Source organism: Episyrphus balteatus, chromosome 1 (genome assembly GCF_945859705.1).
Source record: "Episyrphus balteatus chromosome 1, idEpiBalt1.1, whole genome shotgun sequence".
In the NCBI taxonomy this organism is placed as follows: domain Eukaryota; kingdom Metazoa; phylum Arthropoda; class Insecta; order Diptera; family Syrphidae; genus Episyrphus; species Episyrphus balteatus.
Window position 1 is genome coordinate 151629707 of NC_079134.1, and position 27969 is coordinate 151657675.

At 31.3% G+C, this 27969-nt stretch overlaps 1 protein-coding gene across 1 annotated transcript in view; it reads right to left on the reverse strand.

Moving 5' to 3' along the window:
- The window catches only part of LOC129907274 (semaphorin-2A), a 293539-nt gene extending 267585 nt beyond the window's left edge, over positions 1–25954 (reverse strand). Inside the window, exons 1-2 of the mRNA XM_055983391.1 lie at positions 25356–25954; positions 2019–2680 (exon numbers count right to left, since the gene is read on the reverse strand). Of these exons, the coding sequence (XP_055839366.1) occupies positions 2019–2169 (151 nt within the window). The 5' untranslated portion in view covers positions 2170–2680; positions 25356–25954. The remainder of the gene's footprint in view (positions 1–2018; positions 2681–25355) is intronic.
- Between the last annotated feature and the right edge of the window lie 2015 nt (positions 25955–27969).

Below are 27969 nucleotides of genomic sequence, written 5' to 3' on the forward strand. Positions count from 1 at the left end.
CAAAGTGATGTTTTCGGGGGAAACACCCCCTAGATCGAAAGTTTAGGACCTAAATAAGGCAAAAAATATTTGTTTGGATGTCAGTAACTTGTGCCTCTAGGGTCATACTTTCCCCATAAAAATTTGTAACTTTATCATAAATTTTTTTTCGCTCGAGGTAAAGAAAATATTTTTAAAATGTTTGTTAATTGTGGTAGGAAAATGGCTCCTTTAAAAGATCACATTCAAAATTTCCCGTTATAAAATTTTTTTATAGGTATGTATTTAATTTCGATTTTTTGGATTATTGGCAGTTTTTGTAGTTTTTGCTTTAACGTTTTATTTTTTTGTACAACACCTATCAAAAAATTGATGCAGTTTTAGTGGTTTTTAATTCTTTTAAAATATTGAATTCCAAAATTAGTGTACAAATCAAAAATTTTAATACTTTACGATTTTTTAAAATTTTTATTATATTTTTTTTTGCCGTTTTTATACGTTTAAATTTATTTTTCTCGAACTACAAAAGATTAATTTGTTAACAATATTTTTATTGGGTTTTGCTTAACAATTTTTCACCTAAGAAATAACATTAAAATAATTGCGAACGTACAAAAAAAAGGATTAATAAAAATGAAGTTCGCTGCTCAGCTCTTTTGTTTAATCGAAACCAAATAAATTATGTTCGCTAAAAAGCACTTAAAAATATATTTTAAATTTTAAATCATAAACTTGAAAATGTAATTAAATGCAAATAATAGTGTTTTTATTCATTTCAACACGAGATATTAAAAACGACGTTATTTTAACAACAAATACAAAAGTTGTCATTTATTACCAGTACCTTGTAACTTTTACCTATAATATATCTAATGACTGGGTCTTGATACTATTTTATTTTTCTTTCATAAAAATTGTGTATGTGTAACCATCATCTTAAATATCAGTTTCATAAAATCAACATAAGATAAAACCTTTAATTATTTTCCTTTGAATAACTGTATACGTGTGTAATTTATGATCTTTCACGTTGACATAGCCCTTCATTTAATGACCAAAACTTAAAAGTCTCATAATTTTACACCTTCTCTAAGATACATATGAACAAAGTTGACCCATTTATATTTACATTTAAAAAGTCAGTCAACAGCAGAATATACCTACATTATACCTACAAGGTTATACTTACTCTTCTCTTTAATATGTTAAATAAATTGCAATCGCGTTGCTGCTTCATCACCAGGATACACCATACACGTGTCGTAGGTATGAGGTACTATAGGAAAGACACATTCACAAGGCGGTACTTAAACTTTCATGTAAATCATCCTCCTTAACTTATACTTTTTTTTCCAAAGAAAAACATCCGATAAAAGTTATAAAATATTTAAATCCTGTGAATTTTTGTTTAACAAACTGAAACTGACATTACACACACACACATATCAATCGAGGATAAATTCTTCAGAATAAAATTGCACACCTATACACATGAGAAGATTGAGTTGTATGTTTACTCGTGCAGCAGATATTATATCCGCATCAGCGTTAAAAACTTCAAATCCGTGCTAAATGCAAAAAAAAAAAAAAAAAATAAAGAAATCCTATTAAAACAGAAAGAAGGACACTTCAGAGATCAGGATGGGAACATCAGGTACAAAGGTGTGATGCTCCTTCTAGGTTCCTGGCTTCTTAACATAAAAACTCTCTGCACATCATGAATAATTTATCAACTTACAAAATAACATAATGTAACGGTTTTTTTTTTTTTTTTTTTGTTTACTGTTGCTATTGTGAAGTGTCCTTTCACCAGGTTCCCAGAGAAAGACCTTCAGCAATTATTTTACATACGTATCTTAAAAAACTGATCAAAAGTCCTTCAAAAAACTATTTTTTTTTTCATGTCAAGGCATCCAGAAGGATACCAAACTGGACAAAAAAAAAAAAAATTAAAATTAAACTAAAGAAAGAAATGAAAGGAAAGTATAGAGAGAAAAAAAAATACTTAACAAAGTTACAAAACTAGAACACACACTTACCTGGTGACAATTCTTCGGTAATGGCTCGAATGGAGGACATCATAGCTAGCAGGACAACGACAATGATGCTACGGCCATAGCCAACGGCAAATGGCATAGTAGCGCCTTTTGTATTCCAAGTTGCAGCTCCCATTGTATCCACTGCTGTCATGTAAAGCAAGTGTTTTAATTTTCCTTTCCAAAACAGGACTTAGGAAGGAGGTTGGAGAAGGAGTGGACGACAATCAATGGACGAAAATGGGGTTGAGGTGGTGTTGGACAACAATGAGTACACACTATACTACACAAGGACGACTTATTCAGGAGAGGTGCTATAGTATTTGTAGTATGTATCTTTTCGTCCTGTCAGGTCGTTTTTTTTTTGTTGTTAGTTGTAAGTTTGAGCTAGGTTTCCTTTTGATCCTTGGCCACTTGGGTGCTGTTGTTGTTGTTGCTGTGGGTGATGTTGATAGTGAATTGTTGTATATGGAAAGGACTTCTTTTGGGGGATAATATAATTTTTGTTCGTATATCCTTTGGGTGAAAGGAGAGACTTCAGTCCAAGCTGGTTGCGTTTTCCTTCTTCAATGTAACAAAATTGCACTTCAAATGCACACACTAGAGCAGCAGAGTTGTAATAGCAGCAGCAGCTAACAGGAGAGTATTTCCAAGCTGACAGCTTCCTGAAAACCGTAAAAAAAAATAGTATCCTGTTAAATTTTGTGTTCTTCTTGCTCTTAAATTTTCTTCAGATTAATCTGTTGAAAGGAAGTAAGGTTATATGCGAGTTGGGGCTTGGCTAGGTTTTTCAATTCAATGGCAAGGTTCCTTAACAAAAATTTTACAAAAAGATAAAAAGGTTTAAAATAAACAAAGGAGTAAGAAAAAATAAATAAAGTCAAGACAGTTGACATACTGTCAAGATATTTCTTACAATAAGGATGTTAAACTTTTTTTTTGGGAAAGGGAAAAGAAGTTCAAAACAAAAGATACCACCTCGTCTCGTTTGTTACCAAGGTGCGAAAAAATACCTATATACATAAATCTCTCGTTTATACAAATGTGCATTCAAATGAAAAATATTTGCTTCGTATGTCTGGATTAAAGTATTTTATACGAGTTGATCCTGTTGTCGACTCTTTTTTTTTTTGTCGAGACATTGATGGAAAACAATAAGATGATACCTACTTTTGTTATAAAAAGTATCTTAACTTTTAAGCTGGCAATAAACGAGATGAAATCCAGTTAAATCCTTTTTTGTATGAACACAAGAAAAAAAAGTGAAAAACAAATTTTTTGAAGAAAATTAAATTAGAATGTTGAATGAGAAAAATTGATGGAGGAGGTGATTTGAAAGACAGTTGTTATTCATTTTGGAGACAGTTTTAAAGAATGTATTTGATCTGTCAAAAAGATGTGTAATAAAGGAAAAACAAGGAATTTTTTATAAATTATTCATTTGTTCTTAAAAGTGTTTACCTTAATTTTTTTTTCGAAAAACTTGAATGAAAAGATTTGTAATATATTTCATTCATTAAAAGAGCTTAAAAAGACCTTAATTTTGATGGTTTTATAGGAAAAATTTTAATAGTGTACTTTTTTCGAAAATGGATTTTTTCGAAAATCTAACATAAAAATATTTGTAATTTAATTCTTAAAACTGAGCTTAAAAGAATTTTATTTTGATTTGTCATTTGATGGATTCCAAGGAAAACTATCAATACTAAATGCATTTTTTTCGAAAAGTTGATAGCCTTGAATTTTGTTCGACAATCTTAAATAAAAAATTGTAGGTAATACCATTCATTTAATAGAGCTCAAAAAATCCTTCTTTTGATGTCTCACTCGATAGGTTTGAAGAAAATTTTTGAAAATGCGTTTTTTCGACAAGGAGTTAACCTTGGATTTTTTTTCGAAAATATAAAATAAATAGTTTTTTTAATTTAATTCATGAATAGAACTTAAAGAGACTACATTATTTTAATGTCTACTGATTGATTTCGAGGAAATTTTTAAAAATGCATTTTTTTCGAAAAGGGGTTAACCTTGTACTTTTTTTCGAAAATGAAATATTTGTCATTTTATTCATGAAAAGACTTTTATTTTGGTGTCTCACTCATTTGGAGCAAATTTAAAAAAAAATCGTTTTTTTGGCGTTTTTGGCTTTTTTCGAAAATTTAAAATAAATAGATTTGTAGTTTCATTCATGAGAAGAGACCTTTTTTGATCTCACTCGTTATATTAGATTTGAAGGATATTTTTAAAAGTACCTACCTACTTTCGTTTAGAAAATAGATTGTTTCGATTAATCTTAAATTTGTAAAAAGATTTGTAATTTCTTCCATGAACTGAGCTAAAAGAGACCTTTATTTTGATGTCTCACTCGATAGATTTCGATTAAATTTTTCAAAATATTTTTTTTTCGGCAAAGGTTTAACCTTTGATTTTTTCGAAAATCTTGAAAAATTGATTTGTAATTTCATTCATGAATAGATCTTGAAAAGACTTAAATTTGAATGTCTCACTCGATAGATTTGACGGAAATTTTTAAAAATTCATATTTTTTCGACAAGGGGTTAACCTTGGATTTTTCGAAAATATTGAAAAAAAAAAAATAGATTTTTATTTTCAGTCATAATTAGAGCCTTAGGAGACTTTAATTTTTGTATGCCTGTCTCGATGGATTTGGATGAATTTTTTAAAATTAATTTTTTCGGCTAGAGGTTAACCTTGGGTTTTTTTCGAACATCTAGAAAAAATTGATTTGTTATTTCATTTTTATTTTGATGTCTCACTCGATATTGCTATTTGCATGAAATTTTTAAAAATGCATTTTTTTCGGCAAGGGGATTTTTTTTCGAAAATCGTAAAAATATAGATTTGTAATTTTATTCATGAATAGAGGTTAAAAATACCTTTAATTTGATGTCTCACTCGATAGATTTATAGTAAATTTTGAACAGTGCATTTTTTTCGAAAATGGGTTAATTTTGATTTTTTTTATTCGAAAAACCTTAAAAAAATGAGTTGGTAATAGGTATCAAAATGAAAAGAGTTTAAAGAAACCTTTATTTTGATGTCTCAATCGACGAATTTCGAAAAAATATTTAAAAGTTCATGTTTTTCAAAAAGAGGTTACCTTGGTTTCTGCCTTCATTTTGGCTGTAAACTAAAGTGTAATCGAAGTGAAAGTTTCTCGATGTACCTAAATTCATCAAAACAAAGACCAACAAAATTAAAGACCTTTTCTATAACAAATCTGATATAACTCAAAACAACCCCATGTTCATATTTTAAGAAAAATTACCTCCCAAAATGACTTTATTAATCTCCTGTCAAATTTTTCTTTCGATCTCTTTCATCTTCACAAATGTGTCAAAATATCAAATTGCATAGCCACCAAAAGTCTTATAAAACCTTTCTGACATTTAAATTCTTTCAAATTTTTTTTTTTGTTTTCCTTTAAAAGACGCCAAGACGTCTAGTCAAACATACAATCAAAAAAAAGAAAAAACACAACATCACTCGGTTATCATCATTTACAAATGAAATTCAATCCTTGCAAGGATTCCTAACCCCTCTTTTTTTCTGGCCCTCGATATAAAGTTTGCAGCAGCAAATATACACCCACGGTGAACACTGAACTTCCACTTCAAAGTTAAAAACTTTTCTCATAAAATGCGTTGTGCTGTGGGGCAAAAGCAGTAGCAGTAGCAGCAGGACTATACGAACAGCGAAACCCCCTACACACAGAAAGCACCACGAAGGGTAAGCATCCTTAATCATCGGTAATATGAACCCGTGTCAAGAACATCCATCACCGTCAGTGCCCGATTGTTCACAATTTCACATACCAATTATTATCAATTGAGTTTTAAATTGAAAGTAATTTTTCATTCCTTTCCATTTCGTTCCCTTTCATTGTAAGGAAAGGACTATACAGCTTTGAAACGGTGGTGCCAAGGATGGAGCTGGGAGCGAGCGTCCTGCTGCGTTCTTCAATGTTGGTCGTCCTCGTTCGTCTCCTGTGTGTCATTGGGAGATTTCCTTTTAGTTTATTTTTATATATTCGAATGGATTTTTATTTAAAAAAAAAAAAAGAAAACATAAACCATACAAGGAAAAACCGTTAAATTGCAACTCAACAACACAGAAAATCATTTGTCGTTTCGCTCGCCGCCGCCATAATGACGGAATGAAAAACTGCTACACAATGACTCTGCTTTTTTTTCTAGAAATAAAAATGTGGGTTTGGTTCAGGGCGATACAAGGACATTCCTTTTTTTAAATTTTACTTCAGAACAAAAAAAACCGTAGGGACGAAACCAAAAATTGTTTACCCACGCCAATACATCAAAGTGAGATGTCGATATCGATGGGTTCCTTATTGCGTATAAAATAATATGTTGGTAGGAGTCTCATCACTTCCCATCATCATTGTTTGCCATTAAATTTAAAGAGGATGTCAGCAAGGATGTGTCGATGGACCAAACCAAACCCAACCCAAACCAACCAACAACCATATGTCATTTGGCAAAATCGATGAAAATGTTTTCCTTGATATACTTTCACAAAATATATTTAACCAAAACTCTCTCAGTAATTTTTCATGTCAATGAAGACTGCTGCTGCTGGACTCGCTTTCTGATGTGTCGTCGTCGTTCATCATCATAATATCTCGGTGAAGCAAGTGAACTTTTTGAAAAAAACTTTTAACAGGAATTTGATGATGTACCAAAGAGTGTTTATTTGTGTGTGTCTGTGTTATATTGGGTGTCATTGAAGAATGTTAAACTGGCAGCAAAGAAGGTCAAATGACAAAGGAAGTTGTAAGGGTGTTAAAAAAAAATGGAACAAAAAACAAGCTGTTAAAGGGTGTGACATTACACACATGAGATCTTGATTGTTTTAAAGAATTTAATTTATTTTTGTTCAGCTTATATTTTTTGGGAAATATTTTTACTTGTTTGACACACGAAAAATACACTTTTGCATTTAAGTAAAAATTATACAGCTTGTTTGCATTTTTGGAAGCAAATATATACAGTCGACTTCCTCTAAGTCGAGTTTCTCTTTAACTCGATCTTTTTCACCATTTTCAATAAAAAACATTTGTAGAAAAAAAAAAATTGAAAATGACTAGAGCCTTTTTTTAAAAAATTTTTTAAACACTCCTGCTCAAAATATTATAACATTTGCAAAAAAAAAGTTATTATGCCATTTTGAAGATAATAATAAATTAACACTTAAAAACGAAATTTCGTAATATTTCACTAAGATAAAAAGATGTCAAAAAATTGATTTTTCCAAAAAAAAAAAAAAAAAAATTTAATATTTTTTAAAAATCCAAAAATGTGTTTTTTGAAATTAAAAGTTTTAATATTACGGTTATGTTTAAAAATTGTCATTGAAATCGGATTAGTCGTGTACGAAATATTCAAATACCAAAAAAAAAAAAAACGGTCTACATATGTCAAGTTACTAACGGTTCAAAAAATATTTTTTTTTATTTCAAAAGTTGGGTCTAATTTTTGTAGGTGACATTGAACGCAAAATTTTTAATCGAAATATTTAAATTTTAGAGTTGTTTTTGAAAAAAAATAATGTCATGTCTGATTGTTATCTCGAGTTCGATTTTTTTACGTTTCTTTAATTTGCCTAGTTAAAAAAATTAAAGTGTGAGTGTTTTTTTATTTTTAAAAATTTTGTACAAATTTAAAAAAAATTTCAATGGGCACGCTCAGGAAATATTAGGGACTAGATATTTAGGCAACGTCATTTTCTGGACGTAAATTTGACTAAATTGACTAAATAAGTTTGAATTCGGCGTTATTGTCAGATTTCGAAATTTACTTTAGAATTTTACAGATCGCAGACAACAAATTTCACTTTACTTGAATAAATAAATAATATCAATTATTACCGATAATGCTCTTTTTACTAGTTTTTCACATAAATAGATTTAATTCTGTTAACTTAATTTTGTTATTAAAAACAATCAGCTGTCATGTTGACAAAAAAAATTTTCTTTTCTAACTTTCCAGACAGCTTTCCAATAAAATTAACTAAATTGGAAGGATTTTTTTTTTTGTCACAGTTGGAAAATCCGAAACCGAGAAATTACTAAAATGTTTAGTCCCTAACGTTTCTGAACCTGCCCAATCATTTTCATTCAGAAAGATACCCGTAAAAGAATGATTGTTTTTTTTTTGACACTTGAGCACTTTTTTTACAGGAAAATTGGCAAAAAGATAATTTTTAAATCGTTTTTGAAGTGAAAACTTCTTTAGTATCGTAGTGATTTGAAACAAGATGAAACGAAAGCGCGACACGAACATTCAACTTGTTATAACTTTTTTGTTTTAATAGATAGATGAATGAAATTTGTACTGTAGTACTGTAGATAGGTAATTAAATAAATTATAATTGTACAAAATTTCAATTAATTTCATATTCAAAATTCTGAGATAACGGTACAAAGATGTTCTTTTTCTACACACGTTATATCTTTTGATTTAGTGCACATACAAATTTTATTTAACTTTAATACATGCTGATAACATAACCTTTTATTTTATATATTACACATAACGGTACGTGCACTACAAGTTACACAATCTTAAATTGAAAAAATTGAAAAAATTGAAAAATACCTCAAAACCACCAGTGTAGGAAGTACCGTAATCTCAGTTCGGAAATTCGACATGGTTGACTTTAAAAAATTCTAACTTCTCTTGTAGGCATCTTTGAAATGAGATTGGTACGTCATATGAAAGGTGAAACAATAAGCTTTCACATGGTATACAATTTTTTATAGGTTGTCAAACAAAAAAATTGATTTAATAGCATGAGAACATAAAAATAAATGTTTTTTTTGCTTTTTTTGATGAAATTTCATCGAGTTAAAAAAATTCTAGCTCTTTTTGTAGATGTCTCATAGACCTGATCGATACCTATATATATATTTTGAGCTAAGACAATAAGCTTTCAGATAAAGTAAACATTTTGATATAATACGTATTTGATTGACTTCAAAAATTTATTACTTTTGAAGTGAAAACTTCTTTAGTATCGTAGTGATTTGAAACAAGATGAAACGATAAAGTGACAGGAAAAGTCATTTGACTATATAACTTTTTTATTTTAATAAATAAATGAATGAAATTTATACTGTAGATAGGTAAGTAAATAAACTATAATTGTGTAAAATTTCATTTAATTTAATATTCAAAATCCTGAAATAACGATAAAAAGATATTCTTTTTCTAAACACGTTATATCTTTTGATCTAGGGCACATGACAATTTTATTTAAGTTTAATACGCATGCTGAAAATATTAACTTTCATTTGATATATCAAAACCGTGAAAATACCTCAAAACACGTATGGAGATCTGTTGCCGATGACCAGCCACCAGTGTAGGAAGTACAGTAATCTCAGTTTTAAATTTCGAGATGGTTGACTTTAAAAAATTCTTACTTTTTTTGTAGGCATGGTAGAAACATGATTGAAAAGTCAAATAAAAGGTGAAATAATAAGCTTTCAGATGATTTAAAATTTATTCTTTTTTTTTTAATTTACTAGGTTGTCATATAAAAGATATGATTTAAAGGTGATGGAATAAAAAATAGGTAAATTTTTTCAATTTTTATTTTATGCAAGAAAAATAATTTTTAAGGTTTCACTTCTACCACGTGTGAATTGCACGCATGATTTTTTGTTTTTATCTACCCTATTTTCGTTCGTAAACGGATATTTCTTAAAAATACATGATTAAATTTAACTCATAATTCATATCAGTTAATTTGAAATTTTAGATTTTAAAATTTCGATTAATAACAAACAATAATGTACGAGTATATTTTGATTAGTTTCCAAAATTCCTAGAAAAAATTTACTGTTTCATTTTATTCCTAGATCAGTTTTCTATTTACGTCTAACTCTGGTGAGTATAATGCCAATGAATTTCCCTTATCTTTAATACCATTTTCCAAAAACATATTTTCCTAAAATATTAATTTTTCCTTACAAGTCCAAAAATAACCAATGCATATAAAATATTTCCAAAATAAAGACAAAAGATTGAGTGTTATTCATAACGATGATTATTATATTATTAATATTATTATTATTATGAATATGATGACTCTACTACAAAGATAAAGATGATGATGATGATAAAGATGAAGAGAAGAATATCGAATGTAAACACAAACTTTTAGTTCAAGTAGATATTATATTGAAAATGGGAAAACAACAGATTTTCAAGAAAAACAAATTCGACAAGTCCTTAAGTGCAAGTGGATTTCTAGTTCTTTTCCATCTTCTTCTTGTTCTATGTTTTCTTCCTCCCTCTACAATTCACAGAGATAGAAAATATGGATAGATGATGGTCAATATACAGAATAGAATTTTGCTGTCGAATCAGTTCATCCAAACAATATCCTTAAGAGGGTTTTGAGTGCTTTTAATGGAAATATGAATGTTTTAGTTATTTTTTTTTTTTATTTTGTTATTTTTTTGTGGACTGAAGTGTAAGAGAAGTGTACCCAAAATAGTAGATAATGGGGGTGTGTTTGTGCAAATGAATGGTCATAAGAATTTTACTGAAATCAAAGTTTTGTGTTAAATTTTGTTTGGTTACATTTAGATTGAACTTTGAAAATGTGGGGTCAGTAAGGGCAGAAATAAATTTATTCTTAGTTCAAAAAAAAAAAAAAATAGAAGATACATTCTGGGGGAAATAATTTTGGTTTTATCAGAATTTGTTTTGAGGGCGTTTTAAAACTATTTAGGACTTATAAATTGTAAACAATAGAATGTTTGTGGGTGAGGTAATGTTTATTTGCTTTTGATATTATAGTAGGGGGCATCATTCAAAAAAACAAAAATTTAATCCAAAATATTTGTTTCTGGTTTTTATTTATACCCTGAATAAAAGTGGAACTCCGCCGAATTACCGCCGAACGCCTTTTTGAGAGCCGCACATCGATCAAAAAATTTCTATTTTATTATCTAAATTCAGAGTAAAAATGGAATTCCGCTGAACCATTGCCGCACCATGATCAAACATTTCTATTCCACCGCACCACAGCCGCAGCAAAATTTATATTCTAACCCTGATTGAAAATGGAATTTTGCCTAACCACCGCGGCACCACACCGCATGGCTTTTTGAGAGCCAAAACACCGCCGCCGCACCGCAGCCGCACTTTCTTCAAAAATTACAATTCCGCCGCACCAAAGCCGCACTATATTATTTTTTTTTTTTTATTTTTTAATGCAAAATTATTAACCATGTGGTGCAGCGAAGTTGTTCTCATATCAAATGAAAGCGTGCAGCTTTTTCGGAACTGTTCCAACCAAACAACACGGTGATGCGGCTGTTGTGCGGCGACCAAGAAATGTTTTTTTTTTTCTTTAAAAATTCAATTTCTATATTAGCTCGTGATCATCTCATGTCCTCCTTCCACGAATGCAATTGAGAACTTAAGAACTTAATGAATCATTAAGACCTCAAATTACTCCAACATAAAATCATTTTCTATATAAACTTGCAACCTTTAAAAAATAAAAACAATTCCTTTTTGCCATTTATTATTTGACTTCAAATCAAAATACCAACACACTAGAAGTCCACCCCCTATGAGAATTACAAAACGAAAAATAAAACTCCATTTGTCTGTACAATTAATTTAAGCCTGATAATCCGTTAGATTCCGATTTGTCACCATTTTAACAAACAACAACAAGTCAGGCAGGCCAAATAGAGGGTATATAAACGATTTTATTGCATGTCCTCAAGTCCAAAGTGAAGGTATAACAAGTATAGGAGGTATAGTTGGTATATACTAGTATATCCTTTTCCGGTCGTCCGCCCCTTAAAAACATAAACAAAATACCAGTCAAAGGATATTATAGAAGGGAAAAACACAAAAATAAAAAAAACAGGAAACAATCACATATACAAACACAATTAATGTCAAGCACATTTTGATTAATCAGAATGTCTGGCCACAAAATACTCCTACACACACACAAACACAAGGATATAACACTCATTCAAATATAACAAATTTGTTAAAAACCAAAGGATATTCTCGTAAAATAACAACAACGACAAAAAAAAAGGATATAACCTATACCATAGCAACAAAAAAACAACAACAACAATATTGTATGTTGACGACAGGAAAAGAAACTCTCTTCTCATATCCCCGAGAAAGTTAACAGAATTAACAGTCAACAGAGGGATTTTTCGATGGCAATGCATATTAACACATCGTAAAATATTAATGCCCCCTAATTAGTGTGTGTGTGCTTTGGGTATTAAACGAAATCGGCAGAATTAATTTTTTTCTCCAAAACCAACAAAATAAAATATAGGTATATAATAAAAAGCCCCTTTTTTATTTTTTGAAGTTCACAATATGCTAGCAATAAAATTGGGTAGTCAAATAAAATGAATGTCATCATGGGCTCATGATGGGTCACATGGTTAAAATAAACTCATAAATAGTATTCTCGTTTTGTTTATAAAAATAGGTATTTAGCATTGCAGACAGTCAGTAAATAGAGTTTCAGAAATAAATTTTATATCAATATTAGCGGAAAAATTAGGGGAAAGTTTGTTTGTTGTGATATGGTAAAACTCTTTAGAATGTTGCGTTTAAATAGCTAATGATGTTGACGGGCTCAAGACCTTTCGTTTACCATAGTGTTAAACGGACTATTGATTATGTTGGCTAAAATTTTCTCTACAATCCCAAGAAAATATCAGTGAAATCATTTTTCTTTTTTAAATTGTGGAAACAAAAACAAGGCAAAACCTCTAGATAACAGCAAGTTTAAACGAAATGGAAATATTCATAAGATATTTTCTTGATATTTATCCATGTATTAACCCTCTGTCGGCACACGGGTGCGAATTTGGCAGGACAAAATTTAAAAGTGGTCACAAAAAAGTGTCTTTATAAGGGTGAAAATACATTTTTTTGAGTTGTGAATACAATATTCGAATTCCTCGGAATATTCTACATCAAATTCATATATGATTCTCTATAAAATAGTGAGACCGAAAAAAGTTCTAACAACATGAAAAAGTATAAACCAAATTCGCAAAACAGAGGTGTGCCTACAGAGGGTTAATAAGTCCCTATAAAAATAGCTAATTTTTTTCAACACATTTTTTGTAGAAATGACAATGAACCTGACCCGCCATCTTATGGCTATGCGAAGTTGGCACCTAATTTTTTTTCAAACTTGCCTGGTTCGATTGTCCCAGGTTAGAACAGGATAGCCCAAGATTTGTTTTCGTTAGCCAACCCTTAGTTCTAAAATTATAGCGAAATTGTTTTTTTTTTTTTCACCTCAAAAATCACAAAAAATAATTTTTTTTATTCAGTGTAAAAATTGTTGGTTTTGCACTGTGGTGATCGTTTATTGCCCAACGCTAGCCCAGGATAGCCCAACTTTTATTTTCGCTATCCTATTCAGTGTAAAAATTGTCCTTCTAACACTTTTTCTCAATTAACCATGCTAATTCTAACAAATAACATCACTTTTTTTCGTTAGCCTACCCAATTTTTACATTGAAAAAAACAAATTTTGATTGAAAAAAGTTTTTTTGTTATAACTTTTGAACAAAGGGTATGCTAACGTAAAAGAGGGATGTAATTTTTTTTTATTGAGAAAAAGAGGAAAAAAGACAATTTTTCAATTAAAAAAAAAAAAAAACAAAATTGATTTTTTAAAGTTATTGGTAATTTAAAAAAGTTTTTTTTTTGTGTCCCTACAGATAAAGAAATCACTTCACACTATTTTATATTTATTGTTACTTTTGAACAATGTTTGGATATATTTTTTTTACTAAGAACGTAGCTTTTCTAGGTGCTTATAAGGCAAAACGAAATTTAAAAAAAGGTCACTGTGGTGTATGAGTACCTACTTTTTATTTTGGTGTGTTGAATACAAACTAATTCTTTTATAATTTTTAACCTAAGCGTAGGATAGCGAAAATAAGATTTGGGCTATCCTGAGGTAGCCTTGGGCAAACAAACCACGGTTTAAAAAAAAAAACATTTTTTTCGGTTTCTGATATGAAAAAAAGTTTTTTCTCCTATCTTTTGAAAAAATAGTGGAATGAAGAAAAAAAATGGGATATCCTGGGCTAACGTTGGGCTATTAACGAACCACAGTGCGAAACCAACAATTTTTACACTGAGTAAAAAAAAATTATTTCTTGCGATTTTTGAGGTGAAAAAAAAAAAAAAATAATTCCGTTATAATTTTAGACCTAAAATTGGGAAAAAAACCTTGGACTATCTTGAGCATTTGAACCGAGCAGGTTTGAAAAAAAAAATTACCATTTGGCGGTGCCAACTACACATAGCCCCATCTTATGTTGTCAATTTGATCAAGAAATAATTTTGGTTTTTGGATTCCATTTATTTATTTATTGTAAAACCTAAAATATGGGTGGTAAGTTTTACGCTTTAGTAATGGAATCGACTTCCATTTTTTTTTTTTGTTAAATTGACATTTTTGGGTGAATGAAATAAATTTACAAATTTAGAAAATTGAACTAATTCAATTGAACAAATATAATCCAAAAATCCCTTTTAAAATCTCTTCCAATTTAGTTTCCATAAACAAACTGTCGATGACGTTTATATAAGGGAAAAAATGATGAGATGAGATTTTGCATATTTTCTTTTGTTATTTACTTTACCCTCAAAGCATTTTTAACATGAGAGCAAGTTCGTGAGACTTAGTCGTACATTTAATTTTTATTTCTGATTCCTCCCAAACGACTAGTTCAAAAAAAAAATTACACTTTGTTATTTGTAAGACAAGATCTTTATTTTCAAAATCAATTTTTTCGAAAACGGTACTGTAAATTGTTTTGAGATTTTATTTTTGAGTTGTTGATTTGTATTTACTACAAAACAGTAGAAAAACTCAACTCAATTTCTTTTTTCCGAAAAAAATAATTTTTTTTTGTAAAAAAGAAAATAGGTACCTACTTTTTTTAATAAATCAATTTGGTACATACAAATTTTAATATTTTAAGGAACTTAACTTTGAAGAGCAATTTTATGCAATATAGTTATGCAATTTATTTTGAAGGAAAATGGGTTATTTAATTCAAATTAATCAACCATTTATTTATTTGAGATAAAACATTTTGATCTGTTTTTTTTTTTAATTTTTTTTTAAGATTTGTAGATTGTAGAACACAAAATTAGCAATTTATGCTCTCTAGGGGCAAGCAACTAAGATTTCCAGAACCCTTTATACGGATAAATATCTTTTATAATGAAGTTAGATGTCAAAAGAATACAAAATCATTGTATGAGTACATCAGGGGATCGTCTTTAGTCCTCTGCTTTTTCTTTAACTACAAAATAAAGTGAAAAGCACAATAGAGCAATTATAAGTGAAGATCCTACATCTCTGATGGTCGGAAAAGACAGAATTACAATTTGTACCATTTTCTGATCCACAACAATTCATTTGCAGTTGGCCGAGCTAAAATAAAAAAAAAACCCTAGATCTTCGTCATATAGCAATATCTTACAAAATTGCAATGGTAAAAAGAAGTGTAGGCTCAAAACTATGTTACAAATTAGTGCAAAAATCAACAAAAATTGATATTAATACAACAGATTCATTGTTTTATTTTCCATTGGTTGGTAGCTCATTTATGTAGGAGTAGGTACTAAGTGAAAAACCTAAAGTAAGAATGGAAAAGTTACTTTAGATGCCATTATTTGACACATATGTACGTCACATTCAGATGATAATAAGCAAAATATTGGTTACAAAAAGAACAGTGATGCTGGTCAGTATCGTGAAAGTGTACCTAAAAAATCCAGTTTTTTTAAGCCTTATCTTATTTCATAAAGTCTTATGATATTTTGAGAAAATAACGAGTGTGACATTCGAAAATCACACCCGTTACATCCTAATTTATGATTAAAATAAATACCAGTTAGATTTTAAGTCACAACTATTACAATATTAAAAAACCTACATAATATAGTAACAAGTGAAGATGAAGGGATCGGGTCAAAATTCTGGCTTCAAAATTCTGCTTTTCAAAATTCTGCTTTTTCAGCGAAAATTCTGTTTTTCAAAATTCTGTGTTTTTTCTATTCTGTTTTTCAAAATTCTGCTTTTCAAAATTCTGCCAGCATTATATTTGAACAAAAAAATTCTGCTAATTCTGTTTTTTTTTTTTTTTTAATAGCATATGCGCTGGCTAAAGAAAAATACACCTCATTAATGTAATTCAACAATGGTATTTTCCTAATTTTTTTTATTTAAGTGTCGCAAATATAATGTTTAATATTAAAAACCTTTTCTTAATATTTTCAAATTTATTCATTTATAAAACAAAAATTAATTCGCATTTAAAAAATGACAAATTATGTCGGTAAGTAATCAAATAAGCAGATAATTTTTCAAAAAGATGATTTTACAGAATTCTGCAAAAAATTAAAAAAGGTTTGGGTTTAGAAAATGTTGAAAAGCGCGCGCATTTTAACATTTTCCAAACACTTTTTTATTTTTTGCAGAATTTTGAAAAGCAGAATTATGAAAAGCAGAATTTTGAAAAACAGAATTTTGAAAAACAGAATTTTGAAAAACAGAATTTTGAAAGCAGAATTTTGACAAAAGAATTTTGACCCCGGCAGAATTTTGACCCCAATTCGAAGATGAATTGATTTTCCAGTTTTAATATGGATTGCTCAAGTTATATTGAAATACCAACTATCTTTTTTCAATAAAAAAAAAAAAAATGTCTAAGGTATATGTTTTCTTTAATTTCCGCTTCCTGAATCTTAATCACCTTTCAGTATTACCATGTTCATCTTCATATTTAAATAAAAAAAAAAAAAAAAACACCAAGAAACAAAATAAAAAGTTTAAAAATATTAGCTCTCACATATTCCGAAGAATAGCTACACCCCAGCTTAACAAATATGTTTACGTGTCTACTTAAAATCGAACTCCTTCCAACTCCCTATATTCCTTTGGTATTTCAATTCGTTTTTAGCCTTTTGAACATGAACACATAAGAATATGTGTGTGTGTGTGTAGAGGTATAGATTATTCGAATATAACTTATCCCTTCCTTGTTCCTTAACCCTCCCTCATCCGTCCACATTAACCTATAAGGTAACCATTTTTCGCATTAATATTCTAAAAGCCTAGATAGAATAAAATGAACAAATATTCTAATTGCCTTCAAGGATAATACCGTTACAGTTTTTTTATAGCTTTTTCTATATAGCTTAGGTATAACTGAGCTCCAAAGATCCAAAAAAAAAAGGGAATGGTTTGGAATTTTAATAGCCTTTAAACTGTGTGTATTTTCTTCCTTCTTCTTCTTATTCTTTCACTTTTTTGCCTGAAGTGTCCTTGGCATAACCATTTTCTATTCGATTTTATCCCTCTCCATCCTCTTGTAATACCAAAAATACAATATTTTTGTTGTCTTATTCTCTTGTTTGCCGGCTCCCCTTAGTTCGAAGGATATTTTCATTTTATACAAATCGAAGATGTTTGTTTCGAAGAAAATGATCCCAAAAGTAAATTTTACAGGATACTATGGCTCGTAAAAATGTTTCATTCTAACAACAATTTAGTTGAAGATTCTGCTGAAGAAATAAAATGAAATTTCTTCTAGTACTTTTTTTTTTTTTTGATTTTATTTTCTTAATTAAATTTTATCAATTCAATTTTGTTAGCTCAGGATTCCAGGTAATATAATTTCTACATTTTAATTCATAAAACCGTTAAGAGCCAAACGGAATGGTGCACTTTATTTGATCAGCCTTTTTAATCGATTTAGTTGATTTGAGGATACTACCTTCAGCTACCAGTATAAACATCGAGATCGTTCGTCTTCTTATCCAGGACAGAAGAAAATACCAAAAAGGAAACAAACATCCTGATGGGCAATGGTAATAAATCTTTTATAGGGAATTTCATTTAATTACAGAACGAAAGGCTAGTAAATCACGAAGCTAGTTCCGTTTGAGTGATGAGGAAGTCAAAGTTCCCAGAAGTAGGTTAACTTAGTTTCATTTTATCGCGGTGTAAGGATTTTATGGATTCGCCTATGATTTTGTAAGGATATGTGTGTGTTATTTCAGGTAAAATTTGCATTTAGCGGTAAGGTAATAACTATACGAAATGTATTATAATACTGCTTAGGCTCGTTATCATGCCTCTGTAAGGAGATTGGAGGATTTATCAAAAGGTCACATCGGTCAAATTGAATTTGTAGAGGATTTTTATGGACCATTGCTCACAGTGAACATGGGTTTTTATGGTCCTAAAGAGAGATTTCTATATGGGTTCCAGTGGTTATATTCAGTAAAGATATTTATATTCTCATTCCATCTTTGTCACTCTCTGTAAAGACTACCTGTATGTGGTCCTTTTTTTGTGTTATATGAGGCTATTAAATCATAATGATAAAATAAAAGAAAAATATATAATTTTTCGGTTTTAATGTGTTTGAACCTTTGTCAAAAAGGTATTTTAGATGGAACACAGCAAATAAATACTTCAGAAATAAGCTTTGTGCATGGAATTTCCTTTAATAGTCCAGGCTTAAGGAAGGAAAGGAGTAAATAATATTTTATGTGTCGTAATATTTTATTTTTGTTTTGGTATAAGCTGCAAAATCCGAAACTCGTTTAAATTTATGAACAAGGATATGAGTACCTACATAATATTCCACTGTGGGGAAATTAATGATGAATTTTTGTTTTAGTTCATTTACCTTTTTCATAAGTTATATTCGGCTAAGCTTTATGTTTTTGAAGCCTCAAAGGGAAAATGTCCTTTTTTTCTCCACAAAAATACGAAAAAAATTATCAAGAATTCGAGATATCTTTATGAAGACTTTTTATTTCAAGAAGTCCTATCTTTTTTAAAAGCTTGGCTCACTTCAAGAAGTGATGAAACTTGATCAAGAAAAGTGTCTTTATGAAGTTAAATGTTTTCAAAGGGAGATGCGACTTCATGAAGAAAAAGTGTCTTCATAAAGAAACACTACTTCAAACTGGAAAAAGTGGCTTCATAAGGAAAAACGGTTTCAAAGGGAGATGCGACTTCATGAAGAAAAAGTGCCTTCATGCAAAAAATATTATTCAAAGGGAGATGCGACTTCTTGAAGAAAAAGTGACTTCATAAAGTAACATAGCTACAAAGGGAGATGCGACTTCATGAAGAAAAAGTGCCTTCATGCAAAAATTGGATTCAAAGGGAGATGCGACTTCATGAAGAAAAAGTGGCTTCATAAAGTAACACAGCTACAAAGGGAGATGCGACTTCATGAAGAAAAAGTGACTTCATGCAAAAAATATTATTCAAAGGGAGATGCGACTTCATGAAGAAAAAGTGCCTTCATGCAAAAATTGGATTCAAAGGGCGATGCGACTTCATGAAGAAAAAGTGGCTTCATAAAGTAACACAGCTACAAAGGGAGATGCGACTTCATGAAGAAAAAGTGACTTCATGCAAAAAATATTATTCAAAGGGAGATGCGACTTCATGAAGAAAAAGTGGCTTCATAAAGTAACACAGCTACAAAGGGAGATGCGACTTCATGAAGAAAAAGTGCTTTCATGCAAAAAATTGGATTCAAAGGGAGATGCAACTTCATGAAGAAAAAGTGGCTTCATAAAGTAACACAACTACAAAGGGAGATGCGACTTCATGAAGAAAAAGTTCCTTCATGCAAAAAATATTATTCAAAGGGAGATGCGACTTCATGAAGAAAAAGTGACTTCATAAAGTAACACAGCTACAAAGGGAGATGCGACTTCATGAAGAAAAAGTGCCTTCATTCAAAAAATATTATTCAAAGGGAGATGCGACTTCATGAAGAAAAAGTGCTTTCATGCAAAAAATTGGATTCAAAATGAGATGCGACTCCATGAAGAAAAAGTGGCTTCATAAAGTAACACAGCTACAAAGGGAGATGCGACTTCATGAAGAAAAAGTGCCTTCATGCAAAAAATAATATTCAAAGGGAGATGCGACTTCATAAAGAAAAAGTGACTTCATAAAGTAACACAGCTACAAAGGGAGATGCGACTTCATGAAGAAAAAGTGCCTTCATGCAAAAAATATTATTCAAAGGGAGATGCGACTTCATGAAGAAAAAGTGACTTCATAAAGTAACACAGCTACAAAGGGAGATGCGACTTCATGAAGAAAAAGTGGCTTCATAAAGTAACACAGCTACAAAGGGAGATGCGACTTCATGAAGAAAAAGTGCCTTCATGCAAAAAATATTATTCAAAGGGAGATGCGACTTCATGAAGAAAAAGTGCTTTCATGCAAGAAATTGGATTCAAAGGGAGATGCGACTTCATGAAGAAAAAGTGACTTCATGCAAAAAATATTATTCAAAGGGAGATGCGACTTCATGAAGAAAAAGTGGCTTCATAAAGTAACACAGCTACAAAGGGAGATGCGACTTCATGAAGAAAAAGTGCTTTCATGCAAAAAATTGGATTCAAAGGGAGATGCGACTTCATGAAGAAAAAGTGCTTTCATGCAAGAAATTGGATTCAAAGGGAGATGCGACTTCATGAAGAAAAAGTGACTTCATGCAAAAAATATTATTCAAAGGGAGATGCGACTTCATGAAGAAAAAGTGGCTTCATAAAGTAACACAGCTACAAAGGGAGATGCGACTTCATGAAGAAAAAGTGCTTTCATGCAAAAAATTGGATTCAAAGGGAGATGCGACTTCATGAAGAAAAAGTGACTTCATAAAGTAACACAGCTACAAAGGGAGATGCGACTTCATGAAGAAAAAGTGCCTTCATTCAAAAAATATTATTCAAAGGGAGATGCGACTTCATGAAGAAAAAGTGCTTTCATGCAAAAAATTGGATTCAAAGGGAGATGCGACTTCATGAAGAAAAAGTGGCTTCATAAAGTAACACAGCTACAAAGGGAGATGCGACTTCATGAAGAAAAAGTGCCTTCATGCAAAAAATATTATTCAAAGGGAGATGCGACTTCATGAAGAAAAAGTGCTTTCATGCAAGAAATTGGATTCAAAGGGAGATGCGACTTCATGAAGAAAAAGTGACTTCATGCAAAAAATATTATTCAAAGGGAGATGCGACTTCATGAAGAAAAAGTGGCTTCATAAAGTAACACAGCTACAAAGGGAGATGCGACTTCATAAAGAAAAAGTGCCTTCATGCAAAAAATATTATTCAAAGGGAGATGCGACTTCATGAAGAAAAAGTGACTTCATAAAGTAACACAGCTACAAAGGGAGATGCGACTTCATGAAGAAAAAGTGACTTCATGCAAAAAATATTATTCAAAGGGAGATGCGACTTCATGAAGAAAAAGTGACTTCATAAAGTAACACAGCTACAAAGGGAGATGCGACTTCATGAAGAAAAAGTGCTTTCATGCAAAAAATTGGATTCAAAGGGAGATGCGACTTCATGAAGAAAAAGTGGCTTCATAAAGTAACACAGCTACAAAGGGAGATGCGACTTCATGAAGAAAAAGTGCCTTCATGCAAAAAATATTATTCAAAGGGAGATGCGACTTCATGAAGAAAAAGTGGCTTCATAAAGTAACACAGCTACAAAGGGAGATGCGACTTCATGAAGAAAAAGTGCTTTCATGCAAAAAATTGGATTCAAAGGGAGATGCGACTTCATGAAGAAAAAGTGGCTTCATAAAGTAACACGGCTTCAAAGCGAGATGCGACTTCATGAAGAAAAAGTGCCTTCATGCAAAAAATATTATTCAAAGGGAGATGCGACTTCATGAAGAAAAAGTGACTTCATAAAGTAACACAGCTACAAAGGGAGATGCGACTTCATGAAGAAAAAGTGCCTTCATTCAAAAAATATTATTCAAAGGGAGATGCGACTTCATGAAGAAAAAGTGACTTCATGCAAAAAATATTATTCAAAGGGAGATGCGACTTCTTGAAGAAAAAGTGACTTCATAAAGTAACATAGCTACAAAGGGAGATGCGAGTTCATGAAGAAAAAGTGCCTTCATGCAAAAATTGGATTCAAAGGGAGATGCAACTTCATGAAGAAAAAGTGGCTTCATAAAGTAACACAGCTACAAAGGGAGATGCGACTTCATGAAGAAAAAGTGCTTTCATGCAAAAAATTGGATTCAAAGGGAGATGCGACTTCATGAAGAAAAAGTGGCTTCATAAAGTAACACAGCTACAAAGGGAGATGCGACTTCATGAAGAAAAAGTGCCTTCATGCAAAAAATATTATTCAAAGGGAGATGCGACTTCATGAAGAAAAAGTGGCTTCATAAAGTAACACAGCTACAAAGGGAGATGCGACTTCATGAAGAAAAAGTGCTTTCATGCAAAAAATTGGATTCAAAGGGAGATGCGACTTCATGAAGAAAAAGTGGCTTCATAAAGTAACACAGCTACAAAGGGAGATGCGACTTCATGAAGAAAAAGTGCTTTCATGCAAAAAATTGGATTCAAAGGGAGATGCGACTTCATGAAGAAAAAGTGGCTTCATAAAGTAACACAGCTACAAAGGGAGATGCGACTTCATGAAGAAAAAGTGCCTTCATGCAAAAAATATTATTCAAAGGGAGATGCGACTTCATGAAGAAAAAGTGACTTCATAAAGTAACACAGCTACAAAGGGAGATGCGACTTCATGAAGAAAAAGTGCCTTCATTCAAAAAATATTATTCAAAGGGAGATGCGACTTCATGAAGAAAAAGTGCTTTCATGCAAAAAATTGGATTCAAAGGGAGATGCGACTTCATGAAGAAAAAGTGGCTTCATAAAGTAACACAGCTACAAAGGGAGATGCGACTTCATGAAGAAAAAGTGCTTTCATGCAAAAAATTGGATTCAAAGGGAGATGCGACTTCATGAAGAAAAAGTGCCTTCATGCAAAAAATATTATTCAAAGGGAGATGCGACTCCATGAAGAAAAAGTGACTTCATAAAGTAACACAGCTACAAAGGGAGATGCGACTTCATGAAGAAAAAGTGCGTTCATGCAAAAAATATTATTCAAAGGGAGATGCGACTCCATGAAGAAAAAGTGACTTCATAAAGTAACACAGCTACAAAGGGAGATGCGACTTCATGAAGAAAAAGTGCTTTCATGCAAGAAATTGGATTCAAAGGGAGATGCGACTTCATGAAGAAAAAGTGACTTCATGCAAAAAATATTATTCAAAGGGAGATGCGACTTCATGAAGAAAAAGTGGCTTCATAAAGTAACACAGCTACAAAGGGAGATGCGACTTCATGAAGAAAAAGTGCTTTCATGCAAAAAATTGGATTCAAAGGGAGATGCGACTTCATGAAGAAAAAGTGGCTTCATAAAGTAACACAGCTACAAAGGGAGATGCGACTTCATGAAGAAAAAGTGCCTTCATGCAAAAAATATTATTCAAATTGAGATGCGACTTCATGAAGAAAAAGTGACTTCATAAAGTAACACAGCTACAAAGGGAGATGCGACTTCATGAAGAAAAAGTGCCTTCATTCAAAAAATATTATTCAAAGGGAGATGCGACTTCATGAAGAAAAAGTGCTTTCATGCAAAAAATTGGATTCAAAGGGAGATGCGACTTCATGAAGAAAAAGTGGCTTCATAAAGTAACACAGCTACAAAGGGAGATGCGACTTCATGAAGAAAAAGTGCCTTCATGCAAAAAATATTATTCAAAGGGAGATGCAACTCCATGAAGAAAAAGTGACTTCATAAAGTAACACAGCTACAAAGGGAGATGCGACTTCATGAAGAAAAAGTGCGTTCATGCAAAAAATATTATTCAAAGGGAGATGCGACTCCATGAAGAAAAAGTGACTTTATAAAGTAACACAGCTACAAAGGGAGATGCGACTTCATGAAGAAAAAGTGCTTTCATGCAAGAAATTGGATTCAAAGGGAGATGCGACTTCATGAAGAAAAAGTGACTTCATGCAAAAAATATTATTCAAAGGGAGATGCGACTTCATGAAGAAAAAGTGTCTTCATACAAAAAATTTACTTTAAAGGGAGATGCGACTTCATGAAGAAAAAGTGCCTTCATAAGGTAAAATGGTTTCGAAGCTAGATGCGACTTCATGAAGAAAAAGTGCCTTCATGCAAAAAATTGACTTCAAATTGAGATGCCACTTGATGAAGAAAAAGTGTCTTCATAAAGTAAAGAGGTTTCAAAAAGAAATGCGACTTCATGAAGAAAAAGTGTCTTCTTGAAGTAAAACGTTATTAGAGGGAGATGCGACTTCATGAAAAAAAGTGTCTTCATAATTTTAGAAGGCTTCAAACTGATGAAAACAGTTCTTGAAGAAAAAGTGTATTCATGAAGTAAAACGATATTAAAGGGAGATGCGACTTCATGAAAAAAAAGTGTCTTCGTGACGTCAAAAGATTTCAGAGGAAAATTCGACTTCATGAAGAAAAAATGTCTTGATAATTTTAGAGGGCTTCAAATAGAGAATAGTTCTTGAAGAAAAAGTGTATTCATGAAGTAAGAGAACTTCAAATGGTTATGAGACTTCATGAACTTACTAATTTGTAACAATTCAATCCACAAAAGAAATCAGAATGTTCACCTGTCTGGAAACATTGATTAAAACTCACCTGAGCCAGCTAGACTTGACTGGATGACACATTTCGCACATTTTCTTGCGTGCTCTTATTATATTATATTGCAGGACAGCAGACCACAGACAGCCAATGCCCTCTATCAACCTGATATCGAACACACAAAAGGCCCAAGCCCACCTGAGTTCTCAACCTCCTCCACTCTTCACAACACATCATCACTATCGCTATACAAGGTATTCGTGTTCGTGTCCATGTTAACAAAAGAAAATATAAATCATACCAAACCACCCACCCAGACAGTAAATTTCATTCAATACCATTAACGTTCCTTGAAATTGTGTCCCCGCATTCACCCAGTATAGTGTGAATGGTGATGATGATGATGTTTCCTGCAAGCTCCACTACTATAACATATGTCAGAATGAAAAACTTATTTTTCTTTAATAAAAAAAAAGAGTAACAAAAAAAAAAACAACAAATTAAAGGTGAGAAAAGGATATGATATGAAAAATGAAACAAAAAATATTAGAAAAGGGTCGTATTTTTTTTTGACAGCTTCCAGGAAATGAGGTTATGCCAACTGTCAACAGAGAAATTCATAGGAAACAATATTTAACAGCAAAAGTAATTACTTTTTTAGGAATATTGTAAAGAATTCAGAGAAAATTTGAGTAGATTTTATGTATTTTTAGGAATTCAAATAGAATCCTTTGGAAGAGTTCAGTTAAATTTTTACCTGAATTATCCTTTTGCAAACATATTTCGTGATACTGGTACTTTTTTTTTTGACTGTTCAATGTTCACACCCGAAAACAAACGTCAACAACTAGGTTACAGATACAGAGGATTTTTTTTTCGCGAAGGATATTTTATTTTAGGACAATTAGAATCTTGAAAACAAGGATATTATTGATGAATTTCGGTTGAAGATGAAGGATATCTTGAATGATTTAAGGAAATCTTGTTTTTTTCTCCTATTATTTGTTGTTATTTTCGTTCATTTACTTTTTGTAAATATACACAAACCACATTGAACACTAACACACACATACACACACGCGCAAATCGATTTTGAACGAAGCGAATACACAACCCGGGAGTTCCTGCCTGCCTGCCTGCTGCAGTATTGTAGGACAACACAATATTGCAAAGAAAATATTGAAATATTCACTCGATTTGAAGTGTTTTCGAGAAGATTATTCAACAAATCAAAGGATAATATCCTAAGGATTCAATTAATCTAATTTTTTAATTGAAAAACTTCTAGTTTATAGTTGTTTTGGATTAAAATTACCACAACTTGCAGAAAATCACCAAAAACCGAACCGACACACAAAATTTAACTGACGAGCCTAGAAAGTGCGCAACGTTATGGAAAACGGAACATTAAGGGTGTTTCTGGCGGCACAGTTTTATATCCTTCTTTCGGACCATATTCCACCACTATTTGAAGAATTTATTACTGCTGGAGGAAGGGAATGGGAAAAAAATGAAATCAAGGACGAAAATGTCCTTAAAACTAAAAATGAATTATTGAATTCATTTCAAAATATATTCATTATCCTAGTAGAAAAAGGATAAATCCTTTAATAAAAAATTAAAAGAAATTAAAAAAAAGGACTCGTTTCATTATAGGTAATAGCATTTCATTTCCACAATATTTCTCTTGATTTCGATTCCATTTTGAATTTTGACAGGAATTCGTTTTTGGTGTCAGCTGCATGCAATGGTTTGGAATTCAATGCGCATGTCTCATGCATGAATTCATTGAGTGTTAGTTCGTTGTTCGTTGTTCCTGTGTCAGGAACAAAAATTTTGGTTTTCTTTATGTTGGCAGGCAATTTTTGATGGTTGTATCCTTTTTTTTTGTGTGTGTTTTTTTTTTCTTTGGTTTGGTTTTGCTAGGTAGATTCTTCACCTGCGATAGCAATTCAAATTGCTTTTTCATTTCATTTCAGGGAAAGAAAATATAGAGATAAGGGTTGTTTTTTTGATTAGCACACATATTGGATACCTACTATAGCACCCTTATTATAGTGCGAATACCTTCCATTGGTTTAGTGGAAAAAAAAGTAGGTAGCTCATTGTACTGAATGGCAAATGGTTTGAATTGAATTGATTAAATGCATCAAGCTGGTGTGTTATGAGATTAACTATAGAAAAACTACCTAACAAGACTGGTAATTCTGAGAAAGGATACTTAATAGGGTTTCGATGAGAATAAATGAGAAGTGGAAGGGTTGTTTGGAATAATAGTGAAACTGTTATGATTTTATTCGCATTTGTAGAAAAAAAACTAGGGACACAGTAGTGCAATTTCAAAAAATGTAATGGTTTTATGTTGAACTGTTTTGGGTGATATTGCATGAAATTATGCAAGAGTGTAACGAATTGATTATGGAGAGATTTTATGGTCGGCGATTAAAATAAAATTAATCATGTTGGTATTAAAAATCGAAGCAGGTGTAGTTTTTTTTTTAATATAAAAAAAATTATCGATTTCTGATTCTATAAGGGTCAACTTTACCTACTATCTAGGAAGTATTTTATCAGTTTTTGTGCCAAATGTTCAAGATTGAGTCTATTTTTTAAAATAGTTTTTTGTTAATTTGTGTACATTTTACAATGTGTAAAACATTACAACATAAAAAAAGTAATTTTTGACAATAATTATTATTACTACCTATTATTATTTATTATTACCTAAATGAAATAAAAATGAAAACTAAAAAAACACACAGTAACAAAACAAAAATAAGATTTGTGGCACTCGGGAACTGCAGCGGTAAGGCTATTGCATAATATTTTTTTATCAACTTATGCAATTATAATTATTTATTTATTTTTAATTTATGCAGTATTTTTTTTTTCTTTGATGCTAGTACAAGGTTTTTCTTTGAGATTAATTAAAGTTACAATTAATATTAAAGAATAATACAAGTTGTCTGTGAAATCTATTTATTTATTACAATTTTAATTAAAGTGTACCTCCCATACTAATTTTTCAAGTTATAGCAAATCACTGGAAAAGTGCTTCAACTATTTTGATTTAACATTGCAGACGTAATATTCAAAGCAATTGCTTTGACACGTCCGGGACATGTCCCGGACATGTCCCGGACATGTCCCGGACATGTCCCGGACGTGTACCGGACATGTCCCGGACATGTCCCGGACGTGTACCGGACATGTCCCGGACATGTCCCGGACATGTCCCGGACGTGTCCCGGACATGTCCCGGACGTGTACCGGACATGTCCCGGACGTGTACCGGACATGTCCCGGACATGTCCCGGACATGTCCCGGACGTGTCCCGGACATGTCCCGGACATGTCCCGGACGTGTCCCT